General features: G+C 42.8%; 1 protein-coding gene across 3 annotated transcripts; it reads left to right on the top strand.

Moving 5' to 3' along the window:
• The first annotated feature begins 1091 nt into the window (after positions 1-1091).
• Positions 1092-19527, top strand: phf20l1 (PHD finger protein 20 like 1). Of its 3 annotated transcripts, XM_064346336.1 has the most exons (24): positions 1092-1228; positions 2440-2553; positions 2653-2824; positions 3138-3233; positions 4180-4264; positions 4549-4637; positions 5533-5716; positions 6619-6753; positions 6859-6941; positions 7424-7676; positions 8666-8839; positions 9403-9585; positions 9854-9913; positions 10378-10671; positions 11047-11259; positions 11392-11445; positions 11537-11644; positions 12355-12501; positions 13996-14177; positions 14538-14637; positions 15239-15434; positions 16549-16867; positions 17270-17435; positions 17956-19527. In XM_064346336.1, exons 2-24 carry the CDS (start codon positions 2471-2473, stop codon positions 18096-18098), a joined length of 3519 nt encoding a protein of 1172 aa, XP_064202406.1. In that variant the 5' UTR covers positions 1092-1228; positions 2440-2470; the 3' UTR covers positions 18099-19527. The 3 variants fall into 3 exon arrangements, with proteins under 3 accessions (XP_064202406.1, XP_064202414.1, XP_064202424.1); XM_064346344.1 differs by lacking the exon at positions 3138-3233; XM_064346354.1 differs by lacking the exons at positions 17270-17435; positions 17956-19527 and adding an exon at positions 17036-17229.
• Positions 19528-19677: the final 150 nt, after the last annotated feature.

The following is a 19677-nucleotide window of genomic DNA, read 5'->3' as shown; positions in this document are numbered from 1 at the left end:
CTCTGACTTTGTAAAAGCTGGAGGCACTGACTATAGCCTCATCTTTAACAACTGCCACGACGGGGCTGGAAGAATGATGGGCCAATAAGAATGCAAGCTCTGCTGTGGACGTCTTGTAATGTTCATCAAACATAATGCATGCAGCAGCTATGAATATAATTTTATACACTGGTGTTGGAACTGCTTTGTAATCAATTAACAATATAACATACAGTTTTGCTTTCATTTAAGCAATGCATTCTCCTTCCAAGCACTTGAAAGCACTGGTTTTATTTTCAGTAGAACAGATGAAGCAATGAATATTGTGAGCTACTGTAAACATTAGCATTTCAGTACCTCCCTATTTGTTGTAAGTGCATTATGAGAGAGAAATTATGAGGTGACAGACTGACCTAATGGTCTATAATACTGCTGGTGGAACTGACATGTGCATCAATGTGTACTTCTGGAATGAAGATGTTATTTTCACAAAAAGAATAAAAAGCTCCTTTCAAAATTGAGTCTCCATGGATCTCCTGTATGAAAAAAAGCTTCTCCAAAAGCTGCATTAAGAGATGACAGATCAGAGGCACTGAGCCCATACTATATATAGGCTACTACAGTTTATTAATGTAGACCAACACAAATGTTTACTTTTAGTTCACATAGCTGGATAGAATCCATCAGAAAACATTACCAAAATGTATGCTGTTAATGAGTGAATTATCTAGTATCTGAAATGTGTACACATGTACAGTATTTGTGCACTTAAGACACTAGGCCTGTATACTCCAAATACAGCAAAAAAGTTAAGTGGACCAGGCCCCAGCCTTTACCCAAGGAAGACCCATCATGTTCATCCTTTAAGTATTTATGAATGTGGAGAAATGGGTTAGGAACTATTATTTACCTGACCAACAAGTACACAGAGAAGCACAAACCATGTTTTAAAAATTACAGAAGGACGTAGGGTGCATGGCAGAAAGTCTTGATAATCATTAGTCAAAAGTTACTGTTGTGACAATCTACATACTGTATCTTTCAGAGGAGAGGGGATCATATTTTCTTCATTGTCACGTGATTGTAATGTCTCGTCCCTGAATGGCTCGCCTCCTTGAGTCGCAGTGGTTACGTACTGCTGACGCCACTGTGTTTGGGTTCGGGGAGAGGGTTAAAGTATCCGAGAGCAGAAGAATGGAAAGAAGGCTGAGTTTTAAAAATAGCAACCTTCTTTAATGTGTTTGCAAAGGTAAAACAACTTGCTGTTCATCTCAACGAACGTGCTGTACGAACAGTACAGATGTTATAACTGCTGACTGTGATAACTTAATTACTTGCAAGCCAGCAATCTTGCTAGCTATACCAGGCTTGGTGGCTAAGTTGAGTTCTGAAGCTAACGTTAGCTGGCTAGCTGACTAGCTATCCAGCAAGCAAAGTAGCAAGCTAATTGCATACTAGCTAGCTATACGCTTGGGCCCATAGCTAGCTGGCTGAATTAATCACCGAAATGTAACGGAGTATTAATTTCTTAAATTGTTGTGTTACTTCATATTTCATGTTCCACTTTCAGGAAGATACATCTGACTGTCTTTATCAAGGAAAGTTGGTAGCTAGCTAGCGCCCAGTAATATGACAGTGGCTAGTTAGATAGCTAACTAGCAAGCTGTGTCAGAACAACCTAGCTGTCCAGCATGCACATCTGAACGAGTGGAGTTGTTTGACTGCTGGTGAATATTACAGAAAAGTTAAAACATTAGCAGTTGTTAGCTAAGTTACCTTGCCACTGAAAATAACTTACTATCAATTACCAGCTAGCTAGATTGTTCCGGACTTACAGCGAACTATTTTCCATCTTACTGTAAAGGCACCATGATAACTTGCAAGCAAGCTAGAGTTGTTTCCCAGATAGATATCATAACCGTATTTTTTCGACAGTTTGTAAAGTCAACTGGCTAGAAGTATTGAATCGAGCTAACGCAACTTATTTTTGATATTTTGTAAGCCAGTTCCATTATTCGCTGTCGTCTGTCGCGGTTTTGCGTTTCCACACCTTTAAAATGGTCAAAACCTGCTCACCAGTTTACTCGCACTTGCTAAGGTTCTACATCTTCTCCAATGTTCTTGTAGTTAGCTCGTTAACCTATTATAAGGGTTAGATAGAGTGTTTATGAATTAAAGTAGTTTTTTTGACTAATAGATCTTAATAACAAACTAGTTAATGCAAGATGAAGTTCAAAACTGTTGTTTGTGTCGACTGTCATGTAGATTGTATCATTCATAGGTATTCGTGCAAGTCCCATGCATGGCGCAGTATAGTACCATGGTAAAAAGTTAATGGCTAGACAATTCATTTTTCAACAATTTTACTACATGTCATCAAAATTATAAAATTTTATAAAAAGCTACAAATCTTTAAATGTCTGCATTAATGACCATTCACATGGTTTTGTTCCCCCACAGGCTGAGAAAGCATCAGTCTTGACAGACGAAGATGAGCAAGAAGCCCCCAAATCGTCCAGGAATCACATTTGAAGTTGGTGCCAGAGTTGAGGCTCAGGATTACTTACAAAAATGGTATGCAAAAACTTTTTTCTGTGTTAATATTCAATTTATGACTTTTTAATTCTCACCCTTACCACTTGTTATTGTATCACCCAAACTAAATTTACATAGGTACCCTTCTCGCATTGAGAAGATAGACTATGATGAAGGAAAAATGCTTGTTCATTTCGACCGCTGGAGCCATCGCTATGATGAGTGGATCTTCTGGGACAGCAACAGGCTTCGTCCTTTGGAGAGAACAGCACTCCGCAAAGAGGGACTCAAGGATGAAGAGGAGATATCTGTGAGGGTCTTTTCTTCTCGAGGCACAGTCCCCCACCCCCAACACACCTACACAATCACCTTCATGTGCACACCAGGAACATTCCCTAAATTGAAAGTATTGCAGATGATGGATTCACTTTGGAGAATATTGTGATGTTCAAGGATAAGGCATGCCCAGTCTTCAGGGATGAGCAAATGCTTCAGAAGTTGTTTTGATTTTTTTAATTTTTTTTTAAAGGTTGAATATGAATGCTGTTCTAATTTCTCTTTAAAGTTATCTTTTGATCAATTTAACTAATTCTTGATGTATATCTCATAAACATTTCTGCCAGGAGAGACTCGGTGAGATAAGAACATCTCGCTATCGTGAGCCTCCTGGATGTACGGAGAGCAGAGAGGACCAAACAGAGTTACCACAGTCAAGACAAGTAATACGCTCCCATCACTCAGACGCTTATAGTGATTTGGCTGGAATAACTGCTTGACTCACCAGTGTCTCAGTATTTATTTCCATTTGCTTTGAAGATGTCCTTATCCAGTTTCTTACATTTCACCTAGGCATTAATAAAGCTAGTCAATTAATGAATAAATTCAGGTACCTTGCTGAAGAGAGCAGCAGCAGTGATCATCCAGAATTTTAACCTGCGACCCACTGGTCATAAGTCTTGGCCTCTAACAGTATATACTGTGCCATGTTGTAAATATAGTGTATTCTGGCAAAAGAAAAGGTGCATGTTGTGTTCTTTTTTTTTTTTTTTTTAAATTAAGTTTTCAACCATTTTTATCAGGTATTTCTTTTTCATTAATATTATGTTTTTTAACTGTGGAATTCTACATATGTCGTGTGTTTAATTCCAATCAGGATATTTATGGCTGGGCTAAAATATAATAGATATAATTATAGTATGTCGATAAACCACCCAGAGTTTAATCAAGCTAGCAAGTAATACCACAGGAAAATTAAAAACTTTGAAAGCTTGATTGCTCCAGGAAGGATATCTGCTATTTACTTATGATAGGATGCTATTTATATGCTTTTCATACGTAGTAATTTCAGTTGTGGAGCCGGAACTGTTTTTCAAACATAAAATAATTTTTAAGTATTACAATTGCTTAACATTTAAAAAGGTGAGGGCTAACCAGTTTAGTTTGTATCCCAAGTCGGAGACCTTACTGGAAAGTGGGTGACCGGTGATGCAAAATTAAGACACAACCACAGTTGCAAGACCATTCACTTGGTAAAATTTGGATTCAAGTTTCAAAGCATCTTTACCTTTGAAACTTGAGTTTGTGTACCCCTGGGACATTATCATGTCTGCCAGTTAAGTGTTTGAGAGTGAAATATTTGTATTTTTGCTTTTGTTTCCTGTACAGGTTTTGAAGGATGGAGAGGAAGTGCTGGCACGATGGACAGATTGCCGTTACTACCCTGCTAAGATTGAAACTGTAAACAAAGAAGGTGGGTATGATTGGCTTTTCTGGATTTTACAGAATGAGGCTCGTTTTCAGTAAAGACTTCCCCTGAATTCTCACTTGCAGGTGAACGCAAGCATTACACTGTTAATGCTAATAGTGGTGATGTATTAATTTAGATTTAATTTAGATTATAAACACCATTACAAATTTCAGTCAGTGAAGTACTACTCCTTTATATGACACACGCCACATCTTTTGTGCATATATTGTATGTTTTTTGTTTTATGTTTTCGTGTCAGCTTTTGTCATCTGAATGTCAATTTCCAGGTACTTATACAGTGCAGTTCTACGATGGGGTTATTCGCTGTGTGAAAAGAATGCATATCAAATCAATGCCAGAAGATGCGAAAGGTCAGGTAAGATGATTTGAGGGGAAATGTTGGAGGTTCTGATGGACCTATTTTTCAGTGCAAGCACTACTCGCACTGCTTGTATTTTTTCCATAGATTGCGTTGTTGCCGTTCTCGTTGTGTTAGTGTTAATCAGTTTAACCTTCAGGGTCCAAGTTGAACTATGCGGTTGTTCCCTGCACTTGGACCGGTACTTCTCTCTAGGGGTTTCGTCGTACTTGTTCCTGGTTATGGTTATACACTTTGTTGTACGTCGCTCTGGATAAGAGCGTCTGCCAAATGCCTGTAATGTAATGTAATGTAATGTAATGTAATGTATCCATTTACAATATTACAATATTTGAGGTCTAATTCCTGTCATATTTAATCATATTTATACCTAAATGTATTAATTATAAGTGATGTTAAATAAATGGACAAAGCCAACTGTTGCTTAAACTTTGTGCTCATATCTACAAACTGATAGAGTGGAATTATTTATTATGCTGCAGTGTTACATTTTCTAGTATGTGATATTCCACACTATGCTAGGAAACATACAATAGTTTACTCCAAAAATGTAGAGATACAAATATTAGGTACAGATGGATATGCAAGTGTTTTCTTTCTCGGTTATTGTTTTTTAAAATTCATATCAATTAATTAAACATGTATGAGTTATGAATATATAGCCCTACTAGCTTTGAGTTTTAGAGCTCTGTTGGCAGAAATTATATTTTGTGAACTTTCTGGAGGACACTATTAAAAACCAATATAACTGTGGTTGTGTTATTGAACAGTGGCCATAAAATCACATTTAGTCTCCTGTAGAAGCGCTATGTCAAGTGTGTGATCGAACTTTCAGTGTACTGCCCATCCTCCAGTGTCTTGAATGAGGAATTCTGTTCTTTTTTTTAACCAGGACTGGATTGCTTTGGTAAAAGCAGCCACGGCTGCTGCCAAAAGCAAAGGGGCCTGCAAGCCTCGAACCAGTGCCAACAGCAACAAGGACAAGGAGGCCAGGAGGGAGGAGGACTCTGACAGTGAATCTGATGAGGACACAGACTCGGAAGATACGGATGAAGATCTGGACTCTGAGAAATCTGGTAAAGCGTGTGCCCTTGCTTTAATCCTGGATGAGTATTCTTATCAGCACGCAGTTCTTCACTAGTACTACATGTATGATGCTGGTTCTGGTATGATGCAGTGTCTGCAGGGCCACACAGCCCTGGTGCTGCAGGGCCACACAGCCCTGGTCCTACAGAGCCCTGTCCTGGTCCTGGTCCTGCAGGGCCACAGTGTCTGCAGGGCCACACAGCCCTGGTCCTGCAGGGCCACAGTGTCTGCAGGGCCACACAGCCCTGTCCTACAGTCCTGGTCCTGCAGGGCCACAGTGTCTGCAGAGCCACACAGCCTTGGTCCTGCAGGGCCACAGTGTAAATGGTAAATAGACTGCATTTATATAGCGCTTTTATCCAAAGTGCTTTACAATTGATGCCTCTCATTCGCCAGAGCAGTTAGGGGTTAGGGGTTAGGTGTCTTGCTCAAGGACACTTCGACATGCTCAGGGCGGGGTTTGAACCGGCAACCCTCCGACTGCCAGACAATCGGTCTTACCTCCTGAGCTATGTCGCCCCCTACAACAGTGTCTGCCGGGCCACACAGCCCTGGTCCTGCAGGGCTACACAGCCCTGGTCCTGCAGGGCCACAGTGTCTGCAGGGCCACACAGCCCTGGTCCTGCAGTGTCTGCATGCTGTCATTTCATATTACAGAAACTTAATGAACTGATTCAATTATCATTGTCTGGAAAAGAACTTTAACTCTCTAGGTCTACGCAGAGCTCAGAGACGTATTGGGCTGTAGCCTACCATGTACAGTTGAGTAGCTCTGCTAAATAGCGTTTACATGTATTTCAGTACCAGGTGTGTATAAATTCCTCAAAACATCAGTTTTTTTTGGTTTTCAGTTTTTATTTTGTCAACACTCTTGTCTCCCTACACCGTTAAGTTACCTTGGAATCTGCTGTTGAGGAAGAAGTAAAGCCATCACCTGAGCGGCTGGAGTCAGCAAAAATGAAACGGAAAAAAACTAAACAGGGGAGTTTATTCAACTCCAAGAGAGCTCGCCTCAGCAAAAATACAGGTAGCGTTTTCACCCGCCCTTTTCCATTTTATATTTCACTGATTTCATTTGAGTTCCTTTTGAAATGACTTTGTAAAAAACACCCATATGTTATGCAAATTGTAGGGCTTTTAGTCTCAAAGGTAGTAAGTGAGGATGAGAGCTTTCACAAGGAAGAGCAGGCTGACCTTCCTGGGACATCTGAAGAGGTATTTACTTCTTTATATCTGTGCAATGGCTTATCTTTGAAGGCCCAGTTGAAGTGCATTGTTTCAGTGCATACTAAATTTAGTGCATGTGGTTACTCGTTGATTGTTCATTGTCAGTTTCTTCGGAGCACCACTCATACATTTGTTTTAAACTTTGTTTTTGGATTGCCTTACCTAAAGTTGGTATTAACGCTTTAATTACAAGTGACTTTAAGACAAACATTACAAAACAAATGAACGAGTACTTTAAACATTTGGATTAATTTATGATTGATGAGAATTTTTTAAGTCAGGGATCAGTAGCATCATCTTTGGGACATACACAGTGAAACAGTTCATTTTCTTAACCTTAATATATGTTAATGATGCTTTATTAATGGTTATGTGATGGGGCCATGTTGTTACCATAATGCCTCATTGTGTGCCAGGTTGCATTTTAAAACTGGACTCTTGACTCGATGGTCATGATTTCCACCTCTCAGGGCCCTGAGGCAGGAGGGGAGGAGCCAGGAACGCCGGAGGACTGTGTCCAGATGCCATCTTCCCAGAGACACGCCCCTGTCATGGCAGGGTCTCACTGCAGGGCTGGGAGCCGGCGGCTCCGAGCGGAGCCTGGAGAAACTCACGGCTGCCAGAAACAGCCCAGGCCCTGCTCCTCTGCCACATCCACAGGAGGGGCCGTAGTACTGGCAGCCCCCATCCTGGTGCCCAGCCCCCCCAACATCACTCATGCTGGTGGGTGGAGTGGGGCTCTGTACTGTACATAAGACCATGGAAAAATATTATTCTTAGCAGGCCTAAACTAATTCCTTGTATTTTTATAGTGTTTTTCATCATCGCTGGCGACTCAAAGGACTTTACTTTAGTCAACCACCACCAATGTACAGCACCCACTTGGGTGATGCACAGCAGCCATTTTTCACCTCAACGCTCACGCCTCATCAGCTGACCAGTTAAACTGGGAGATACACTTTTTTTTGGCAGTACACTGGGGAACCCCCCACTCTTTGTGATCACTGTCATGGTATCTTCCTGTCTCATCCGACCGTGATCATCTCCTACAGCTCAGTTTCCCCATCACTGCACTGGTGCATTGGGGTTTATGGCTCCTTACTGGCCTACCCACACCACTTTCAGCAGCAACTTTGGTCTCTCATCCAAGTAAAAACCAAGCCCATACCTGCTTAGCTTCAGCAATTCAGTAGGCACAGGTTACATGGTGGTATGGCTCCTGGCATAAGCTTTAAGCATTTATACTTTCCTCCATAGAAAGTCACTGTACCAAGTGCCATCCCAGTCTTATTCTAATCAGACAGACACATGACCTGTACTCCACATTCCTGCAGTGGAGGCAATGACATGCATGACCTAAAATGGCTGTATTTATGTTCATGCTTACTTTCAGTTTACTGGAGCGCTCTCATTCATTTCTTCAGCCTTTATCTTTAGCTGCGTGAAGTAGTGTTTGTGGAAATATGGGGAGGGGCTCTGCTTTGGAAGACAAACTACCAACTAGATGTAATCATTTGAAATCATAATCATAATCGTTAATATGTAGTGAGATGAAACAGAGCAGAATGGAAAACACGAGAATGGTAGCCACCCTTGTGTATGTACCTGCTAAGAAAGCTTTTGTTTTATTTGTTTTTTTTAATGAAAAAAGTGTAGTCGCCAGAAGGAAACAATGGGGTTCTCTTAAGTTTGTTGTTTGTTACTCTCTGCAGGACTTCCTGTGACGGCTCCCCCCAGCTCTCCCCGAGCGACAGAGCAAAGCCAGCGACGGAGACGCTCTCAGCGCCTGGCCACTCCCACCCCCGAGTCCCTGCTCGAGCCCGTGAACAGCGGTCTCCCTGCCTCTGAGGACAGAATGGCTCAGTCCAGCCTGGGGGCTCCTCAGAGTGAGTGTCACTGGGTCACTCAAGGCCCACATCATGTGCAGCCTCATGTTGTTTAAACTGAATTCAGGTGTTTTTCATATGAAAGGCCCCTGCTCGGTTTTTATGAGGCAGTAAATCCCTCAGAAAACACTTTGTTGGACGTAGAAAGAATCTGAAACAGCTTCCTGCCAATTTTTTGTGTGTGGTCTTGACATGTCTGGCTGAGTATCAGAGAGGTCGGAACACTTCTTCCAGAAAGCCTGAAATGAATTTCAAAGAGAGAAAGACAAGAGTTTTTTTGTATATTGCAAATAAAAGTTTGATTACCTCGGAACTAGTAGTTTGTAGTTGTAGGTTGTAGTTTCTGCTGAGTGGATGTATGGCATAATGGCTAGAAAACCTGCTTTGTTGAGAAATTATATGTATGAATTTTTACAAATCAAAAAAAGTTATGTATACTGTTCTGGATAAGAACTTCTGCCAAGCAAAGTACTACAGTAATATAAATGAAGGATATATTTTATTGTGTCTTTTGTGTGTCCGACTAAAATCTAATGCTTTTAACTGATGCATTTATCTTTCAGCTCAGCACATTGACAATGTGGAGAAGTCTGTGGAGTTGCCCCTTTCTCATCTCAGTGTAGTTGTACCACCAGAAACATCCCTCCTACCACCTCATCCTCCAATCACAGTGAAAGACGAGCAGACTGACACCTCCTTATCCAATCAGATGGTCCCTGGTATGAAATCATCCCCTACGGCTGCAGGTAAACCAGGGGTGGAGGGGAAGGTAGTGTGCTCTGCAAACTATAGTGACACCAAAGAGACCAAAATGTGTAAATAAATATGCTGTCTTTTTCATTTTTAAGTTGACTTAATGGAATGGAAATAGAATGAATGATGAATATTTTGTTTGTCTATGTACTGTTTCTGCTCAGAACTTTTTAATGAACATGAGTTTTGTACTGAAATTCTCCTGAATATCTTGAGGTTTACCTCAGAAGCTGAAATCTTCATTTTCTGTCCCTCTCGTAGCTGCTGGGCCGAAGGTTACTGCCAGGACTCCCAAGCCCAACAAACACACCAGAGAACCCAGTATGCACCCGTCCTTCGTTTGCTTCTTGTACCTTGCCATGTTTTTGTATTTGGCTAATTGTGTTGCTCACTCTTTCTGGTTTGTAAAATAATTAAGTTTTTTTTCCTTTTCAAAGACAAAAATATTCTGATGTGTTATCATGTAAAGAGTGACCTACAAGGCTACTATGGCATGATGCAGTATGTGCACATTGCAGGTGTGACTCTGATTGCTGTTACATAAAATAGAGATCATGCTGAAAAACAGAAAAAACCCCCACAAAAATATTTCTTGTGCTTAACAATTGTTCTTACAGCAACAAAAGCCCACCATACTAATATAAACATAGAACCAAGCAGCTCTCTATAAAGTAAACTTTTGTGATGTAATTGTGCTTATCTGATGCGAAACAGTGATTTGTACGAGCAGCGTTAATGTTCAGGTGAGCAGCACCACTCAGATGTGTCTTCCCACCCCTTTTCAGTAATTAACGTAAGAAGGAGCGATGACCCCACATCTCCGAATGAGCCCCTCTTTGATCTGGACCACAACAAGTTCAAGTGTCAGGTCCCGGGCTGTTCGAAGGCCTTCCGCAAAGCCAAGCTTCTGGACTACCACCTGAAGTACTACCACAGCGCCGACAAGGAGGTGGAGTCGGAGGCGTGGTCACCTGACAGGGCGGGGCGAACCCGGGCCACGTCTGCCACCGTGCCCACGAGCACCCTGCTGCTGGAGAACCCCGACAACAGGCGCCGCAGGACTGTCTCCACCTCCTCCTGTACGGAAAGGCCCTCACACTCTCTCTCTCTCTCACGCTCTCTCTCTCTCTCTCTCTCTCTCTCTCTCTCTCTCTCTCTCTCTCTCTCTCTCTCTCTCTCTCACACTCTCTCTCTCTCTCTCTCTCTCTCTCTCTCTCTCTCTCTCTCTCTCTCTCTCTCTCTCTCTCTCTCTCTCTCTCTCTCTGTCTTGCTCTATTGCTCAACCTCTCTACTATGTGCAGACCTTTGTACCTTCTAAATCCATGCTTTATCACATTCCCCATTGGTGGCTATCAAGGGTCTTTTAAATAATGTGAGATTAGGCATTATGCTAAGAGTCGATTAAGTCAGTGTTCATTTTTCAATAAAAAAATTTTCTTCTTTCTGTTATGTAGCGCTCTCTCCTCCCACTCACATTGTGCCGCTCGAGTGTTTGGGTGGTTGTTCCAGACCCCCCAAATTCAGCAAGAAGAAGCGCTCCTCTGTCTCGGTCAGTTCGGACAGTTCCGAGGTGCCGCTCCCTCTTCTGTCCCGGGAGAGGAGCTTGGAGAACCTGCACGATAAGGTGATAAAGAAGGTGATCGAGAAGGACCCCCACATGGAGCCAGGTGAGTGCTGCATGTCCTGGAATGGGCTGACGTCATGGTAACCACTGTACCATAGATACCACACTCCGATGGCAATCTGAAAGAATCATGTACTGAACTATTTCTCATTACTGCTTGACTTCGCTTCCGTAGGACTCATAAAAACTGAGAAAAAGATCAAGCTTGAGGACAAATGTCAGCCAACTGGTAAGAGATCAATTTCAGCAACTGCATATGTATTTCAGTGCAGTATTTTATCGTTTATTAAAAAAAAAAAAAAACACTTTTTGTATTTCAGGGAAAAAGAAAGAGAAGGACAAAGAACGGAAAGACAAAAAGGAAAAAGACCCTTTTAAAATTAAACTAAAGAAAAAGAAAAAGAAGAAAAAGAAATCAAAGCAGCACAGTGAGTGTAGAGATGATCTCTTCTTGCTCGTGTTGTGAAAGAAATAAAAATGCTGAATGGTGTGTTTATGAAGAGATAATGTGGGGTCAGTAATGGCTCAGTTTGTGGAAACGTGACCCATGGAAAAGCTCAGGCCCTGTAGCTGCAGGTTCAGTCCTCAGCTGGACTTTATTAGACTCATTAAACTTCATCATATCAGTTCTGACAGGGAGCCTGTGGTGGTGGGATACTTTTGATCTCTGCACTTTCCTTTCTTGTGTCCCATCCTTTAGGCATGCCAGGTGCCCACAAGCAACCAGGTTTCATCTGGGAGAGATATTCCTCTCCTCCATGCAGTGCTAGCCTCCTCCTGTAGTACTGAGCAGCCTGTAAGGCTGTGGTTTTTAACCAGTGCTGGGATTTTCAGACCTGAAAATCCTGTTTATTTTCCTGTTAGTGAAGTAAATATTTATAAAGTATATGCCACTGCACCAGACACCAGAAAATAAAGGGGTTTTATTAGTATGATTTAGTATGAAGTGCATGGAAAGATTGCAGATGCAGTGTTCCTGCCATGTGGGTGACCCAACTTGCCATTCCACATCGGGGGCAAAAAAACATCTAATGCTATGAAAAACAGAGTGAATCTGGGGAAAGCTGTGTTGTCATTAGGGCGTGTTTCTCCCCCTGTGGAAGCCTGACTGCCCCTGTGCTCCCCTGCTTGTGCCCAGGTTACTCAGACTTTGAGGACATATCCCTGGCCTTCCTGGAGAGGTGCTCCTCCAGCAGCCCCTTCGCCCTGCACAGCAGCGCCCCCTCCAAGCACAGCACCTTCCAGTACCCCCGTGCCCTCCTGTCTGTGGACCTGACCGGAGAGAGTGAGTCTCCCCAGGACAGCTGGAGCCCACACCATCATAGTACCGCGACACCATTCATATCTGTTCATACACTGCTGACCGTTATAGTACTTCTACACCATTCATATCTGTTCATACACTGCTGACCGTTATAGTACTTCTACACCATTTATATCTGTTCATACGCTGCTGACCGTTATATTAGTGCTATACCATTTATATCTGTTCATACACTGCTGACCGTTATATTAGTGCTATACCATTTATATCTGTTCATACACTGCTGACCGTTATAGTACTTCTACACCATTTATATCTGTTCATACACTGCTGACTGTTATAGTACTTCTACACCATTTATATCTGTTCATACACTGCTGACCGTTATAGTACTTCTACACCATTTATATCTGTTCATACACTGCTGACCGTTATAGTACTTCTACACCATTTATATCTGTTCATACACTGCTGACTGTTATAGTACTTCTACACCATTTATATCTGTTCATACACTGCTGACCGTTATATTAGTGCTGCACCATTTATATCATACACTGCTTTCCGCATGTGTTGTAGAATTAAAGAGAGTTGGTTTATCAGTTCTGGCGCATAATCAGTGATGTCACAGTGACATCCCTTCTGCTGTGTGCCGATTCTGGTCCATGGCAGTGCCCACTGTGGCCGGTAGCTCCTTTGGGCAATGCACAGTTCGCTTTGGCATCACCCAGGGTATGGGGGGTTAAGTCGTGTTGGGTGACAAAAAAACATTTCTACAGAAGCAGATTCTACAACAAAAAAAGTGCTTAGTGTGTACGCACGCTTGGCTTGAGTCTAATCAGTAGTAAATCGTTATCCTGAACTCAGAGCAGTGACTTGTGACACAGAATGCAAAGAATGTGACCTCTGCACCTCCACACTGGACTTGTACAGTACAATGTACAGTGCTGTGTCCTACAAAAGCTTTCCTGTGAAACTTACAGTAACATTTGGCTTTAACTGTCAAATGTTACAGTACTGTTCAGGAAATCATGAATTCAGATACTATCTGATATGTGCTGCTTTGCCTATCTGTCAAGAACAGCTGTACAGTTCTATGCAATGCACATTAAGGCAGATATGAAGGCATTCCCCCTACCCCCACTCACACAAACTGAGAAACTGGATTGTCTGCCAAATGCCTGTAATGTAATGTAATGTAATTTGTATTTTTGCAGAATTTCAACTCACACTTGGACTACTGTATTCATATAAACGTAAATGGTAAATGGACTGCATTTATATAGCGCTTTATCTAAGCTTACATTGATGCTCTCATTCCAGGCAGTTAGGGTTAGGTCTTGCTCAAGGACACTTCGACACGCCCAGGGCAGGGTTTGAACCGGCAACCCTCCGACTGCCAGGCAATCGGTCTTACCTCCTGAGCTATGTCGTGGCAGCGTTAAAAGCGTGGTTAGATGTAACCATGAACAAAGGGGGTACTGTAATTGGACCTGAATCTTTTCCCCTCCTCAGACCTGTCGGACATCGACTTCCTGGAGGACTCGACCACGGAGAGCCTGCTTCTGAGCGGGGAGGAGTACGGCCAGGATTTGGACTCGCTCACCATGGACGACTTTCAGGAGGAGGACGACGACGCCAACGAGATCGTGCGCTGCATCTGCGAGATGGACGAGGAGAACGGCTTCATGATCCAGGTGCGTCCCGTTCACGTGCTCCGCCTCTGCGCTTCTCCGAGCTCACCCTCTTTCATCCTGTATCTGACAGAGAAATCCCTCCTGCGTCTCAGAAGCTTTGTCTAAAGTGTAGGACAGCCATAGCGCCGTGCTGTTTTATTACTCTGGTCCTTAGGGAGCTGGAACTCTACACGGTCTTTCCTAGAGTGTGGATGTAATTTGTAAAGTTAAATCTTGAAAGCGACACTGAAAATGCACTGAAATCAAGGGAAGGTAGTGCTGAGGAAAATCGTTTTCATCAGTTCATTTGTATTCCCGCATTATGCCGTAATTACTGTGCAGAAATCGTGTGGTAAGGACTGTTTCCTCCTCCTGATGCAGTGTGAGGAGTGCATGTGCTGGCAGCACAGTGTGTGCATGGGCCTGCTGGAGGACAGTATCCCTGAGCAGTACATCTGCTACATCTGCAGGGACCCCCCAAGTAAGAGCACGAGTACGCGCACACGCACACACTCACGCACGCACACACTCCCACGCATGCATACACACACACGCACACGGACACACACCCTGTGTTTGGAGCATTTGGCTTTAGCCCCACACTATTTATATTTTGACCTTCAGCAGACAGAGTGCATGCATACGCACAACAGCGCTAATGGTCACATCTGGATTCATCAGGGTCACATCTGATGGTAGTAGTCAATACATAGTCTTGCAATGTAACGTTAGATGCCTTAGTTGGTGCAAGAGGAAAATAGATGATATGGAGTATCATTATAAAACAAAGAAAGTGGTTAGGGGTTAGAGTTTTTAATTTAGCATAGGTGTGGCTGGTGAACCCATGTGAAGTGTTGAGAGTTCAGCCTGAGATGAGCCAAGGTGCAGTTTAAACAGTTTAAGCAGGTTAAACAAAAATCAAGAAAACAGCCAAGAAAAGGATTAGCAGTGGCCGTCGTAGTTGTGATGACAAGGAAAATAACAACGGCATGGTGTTGGTGATGATTATAATAGCGATATTGTTCGTGTGCTGTCAGAAGTGTTGCAGTCCTGGCTAACGGACACATTCATTAAATTAACAGGGCAAAGGTGGAGTGCCAGATATCAGCACGACAAAGACTGGCTGAACAGGGGACACATGTACGGCCTGTCCTTTCTCTCAGAGAACTACTCCCACCAGAACGCCCAGAAGATAGTCTCCACCCACCAGCTGCTGGCGGATGTGTACAGTGTGAAAAAGGTGCTCCACGGCCTGCAGCTCAAAATGGAGATATTACAGTGAGTGACGTCAGAGGACAGAGGGGAACTTCTTCCCCTTTAGTCATGTGTGTGAGGCATGAGTGTTCATTTAAGAAGCGTTCATAACCTATCCTCGATACGTTCGTGTGCCATGTGTTAGTATCTCGTGAAACAACTGTGCTTTATGATTGGTCACATACAGCTCTGGAAAAAATTCAGAGACCACCCCATATTTTTTAGGAAGAATCGAGGTTACTCCACCAAATATTGATTGATGAATCCATTGTTCAATCCACAAGACTTTGTTAATTTTATTGCTCATTTATGGGTATAAACTGATTTAGTTCGCATTATTCAATGTTTTGCAAAACTGTATTTTTAGTGTTTTGACCAGGTGTCATTTTCTGCAAATAAATGTTCTGAATGACAATATTTTTGTTTGGTATATAAAATTAAATGTAACCAACAGTTCATTAAAGGATATCAGAAGTTAGATTTTACACAGCCACGTACTATGAACTGTGAAACTGAAAATTTGATGGGGTCTCTTGTAGGTTGAAGGTTATCTGACATGACAGTTTGCTTTCCTCTCATCTTTGATATGAGTAATACACCGCATGTTTTCACGTGCATGGTTTCATTTCCTTTGTATAGAAAGTGCCATGTCACTCTGTCGGCTGGCTAGTCACGACTGAAGTAACCTTTTCACCATCATAAAGTTTTGACAGCTGACCGTGACGTGGTACTCTAAAAATAAGGGGAGCTGGAGCACAGAGAGGTGTGCGCTCAGCATATTTAACATCAGTCCTCTCAGTTCACCAAACATATTCTGTTAGCTCATCAGGGTCTTTTATTCTTTGGTTTAATCACTAGTCGCAGATTTTAGGAATTTCTTTAGTATTTTATTGTCCTCTGTGTTAAGCTCTATTCCTCTTGACAATAGTTGGTTTGAGGTGCATCAAGTGCTGTGTACTCATTAGAATGTTTATTATTGTTTACATAGGCAGATATTTCTTTTTACTGGTTATAATGTGCAGTGTTTCTGTGAAATTCACTCCGAAATGGCCTCTCAGGGGGCTATATCAAATAACTAGTTATACGAAATGTTGGTAGATATAAATGAGTGAAATGTGTTGATTGTTCCTCTTTGAAGAAACAAACACAATCCTGACTTGCACTTATGGGCACGGTCGTGGGTGAACTCAGAGGAGGACCAGCCCATGGAGGGAGTCCCGGACTGCATCCACTTCCAGGAGCACTTGGCCGACCCCCTGAATCAGAACTCCAACCTGGATGCCTACATCGCCAGTGAGCACAGTTACCAGAAGCCCCCGGGCCTCGGCCTGGGCCCCTGGCCCATCGCTGACCCCCTCAGCCTGGGGGGCGAGGAGGGGTTTCGGCTGGAGGAGGGGCCGGAGGTGGTGGCCGAGACCTGCCCCCACACCCCACCGTTTGGACTGAAGGAGGAGGAGGTGAGGGCCGCTTTGCACCAGGAAGTCTGATCTTCTTTATTGATGAAATCATCCAATCAGATCCCCAGCTGGTTCTGAGCCCTGATTGGGTTAGAAATTCCACTGTCAATGGAAACGCGCCCATTACGATGTCAGGATATGAGCTTGTGTATTGTATTCTTGGCACAGGTGCATGAACATGGGGCATTCAATTCTTGGTGACCTCCATTCCTCTGAACTGTTTGGGACATACAGTTACAGCTTTGGAGTTTTCGCATACATTTCACAACTTCAGATGAGTTTCTCATTGGCTAATAATGATTCAGTGTGACCATGTCACTTAAACCTAGAGTTGTATCAGCAAAATAACTCACAATGGCCCTTTTCAGCCCGAAGTGTGAACGTTATCTCTCCTCTCAACAGGAGAGCACTGCCATCACTGTGTCCGGCTGTTTGGCTGAGACTCGTACCGACTCAGCCGAACAGGCCCGCAGCTGCCTGCAGTGGCAGCTCAACCTGCTCACCCACATTGAGGACATTCAGAACCAGGTGGCCAGCAGGATGGATCTCATTGAGAAGGAGCTGGATGGTAACCATCTTCTCGTGTCATATTATGGCAAGGTTACTGATATGACCACCAGGTGGCACTGTGGTTCATGGATTATGGAAGAGCATAGCAAGACCTTAGAATCATACTGCAGTGTTTGTTCTACCTGTTTGATCGACTGTAGATTAAATAGATGTTAAAAGTTTAAAAGTCTGGTGCTCTGAATGTTAGGTTAAGAGTGCTGCTGTTATAGCCCTGTGCAGTAAAAAGTGATAAAAAGGCAATAAAAAGGTGAGCTGCTTCTGTTAAATATACAGCTTTATGAGTGTTCATGATGGTTTATAAACCAATTAGGGTATGTACAATACATGCTATTTAAGCAATTAAATAATAATAATAATAATAGCAGCAGCTATGGTTGTGGGTAGTGGTATTGATATAAATATTGACTGAGCAGATTGCATGTGGTGATCTGTCTCTCTCTCTCTCTCTCTCTCTGTCCCTCCCTCCCTCCCTCCCTACCTCCCTCGCTCGCTCGCTCGCTCCCTCCCTCCGTGGTCAGTGCTGGAGAGCTGGCTGGACTTCACCGGGGAGCTGGAGCCCCCGGAGCCCCTGGCTCGGCTGCCTCAGCTCAAATGCAGGATCAAGCAGCTCCTGACGGACCTGGGCAAGGTGCAGCAGATGAGCTCCCTGTGTTCTGTGTGAGCGCGGGGGGTGGGGGCGGTGCCAGGGGGCACAGGGAGCCCCCCGCCGCTCAGTCACAGTCCTGCCCGCTGACCGAGATCGCTGTGACAGCCTATCCCGCGCGTAGGGAAAACGCCAGCTTCCCGTCGAGAAGAGAACAGCAGCCCTCCGACTGTTCTGTGGGGGGGGGGGGCGGAATGTTCCCTGTACGTGTCATGAGAATTTGGAACTAATAGTGTAAAGGTACAAGGCAAAATGAGGAAAGTCAATAGTGTGTTGAGTATGTTGTAAAGAAACACAGAATGTGAATCACCCAAAGGTAACCACATGATGTAATATTATAAAAATATGTAGACAAATAATATTAACACAGCACAGGTCCGTCACTATATTTTTTAAGTAAGCAAGAAACAATAGTTTCTTCTCTTTTAACAGTAGTAATTACTGATCACAGTGATTATTACTTTTAATAGTAATAATTTAACAGTAATACTTGCTGATCACAGTAATGTTCTGTCACCTCTATTAAGGGAAGAGGGAATGTTTGTATTTGAAATGTATATCCACGGCCGCAGACTTAAACACTACACTGAGGGTCTTGGAGGGTGGAGTGGACAAAGGGGAAATGAACTAAAACAGTATAGGAGGGGCGTTATCTCAACTGCCATTAACAGTGCGTCAGAGTGTGTGTGTGTGCGTGGGTGGTTGCGTGTGTATGTATGTGCGTGTGTGTGTGTGTCTATGCTTGCGCGTGAGTGATTTCAGCCACAGTGCGTCCATCCCCTTGAGTGTGTGGTTATCCCAAAATTCTGAAAGAGAGATTTATTCTGGAAACCGTTTTGGTCAGAATTATGCATTTATAACCATTTTATTGTTCAAAAACCGAATGGTTATTTATGCTTTGTGCCAAGAATATCCAGTTCAGAAATAACAGTGTTCTCATGTTTGCTAGAGTGAGCATAGAAATAAGGAGAATAAAGGTGTACAGAAATTTGAAAATGAAAGGCATATATGCTAATCATAGGATGAACTGTCTTGCAAGTGGAATGGATTGGATCGGTCACTGTTTCATGCCATACAGTATGCTACTGCCTCTTCTCCCTCTCGCGAACACAGTCTAGCCACAGTAAGCTGGATGTAAATAAAGTTAAACAAAAGTGTTGCAGTTTTGAACAATGTATGTACAGTTTTATAACTGTAAAGCTAAAAAAAAATGTAGGCAGACTATAAAAAGAAGTTTACTTGAAGAAAATGCCTGTGTTAATTCCAGCATTTCTGATGATCTGTATAAAGTGTGTTTTAGAACTGGTAGGTTATAAAACTTGAAGTTGATTTTCATTTGCATATACCAGCTGTACATTAAGAATTTATTTAAAAGAAAACTACAAAATTGACTGTTTATGTAATTTACTATATGTAAAACTGTTCATTAAATTTACTGTATATTTACCATGGCTTGTCTTTGTTACTGTTTGACCAAACTGCTGGTTTCCTGACAAATGGCTGAACCAGGCCGAGGCTTGGCTTGATTACAATGAGAGGCAACCGGTGAACCCAGGGTGTCTACCAGAAGGGTGGTTAGCGAACTGTTAGGGGCATT

This window comes from Anguilla rostrata, chromosome 1 (assembly GCF_018555375.3).
Source record: "Anguilla rostrata isolate EN2019 chromosome 1, ASM1855537v3, whole genome shotgun sequence".
Lineage (NCBI taxonomy): Eukaryota > Metazoa > Chordata > Actinopteri > Anguilliformes > Anguillidae > Anguilla > Anguilla rostrata.
Note: the sequence above shows the minus strand (reverse complement) of the source record. Positions and strands in the feature narration are given on the sequence as shown.

Coding starts and splice junctions, on each gene's coding strand:
- phf20l1 (XM_064346336.1), top strand. CDS start 2,471: ATGAGCAAGAAGCCCCCAAATCGTCCAGGAATCACATTTGAAGTTGGT. Junction 4,638..5,532: donor CAGAAGATGCGAAAGGTCAG/GTAAGATGATTT, acceptor TTTTTTAACCAG/GACTGGATTGCTTTGGTAAA. Junction 7,677..8,665: donor CCCCAACATCACTCATGCTG/GTGGGTGGAGTG, acceptor TACTCTCTGCAG/GACTTCCTGTGACGGCTCCC.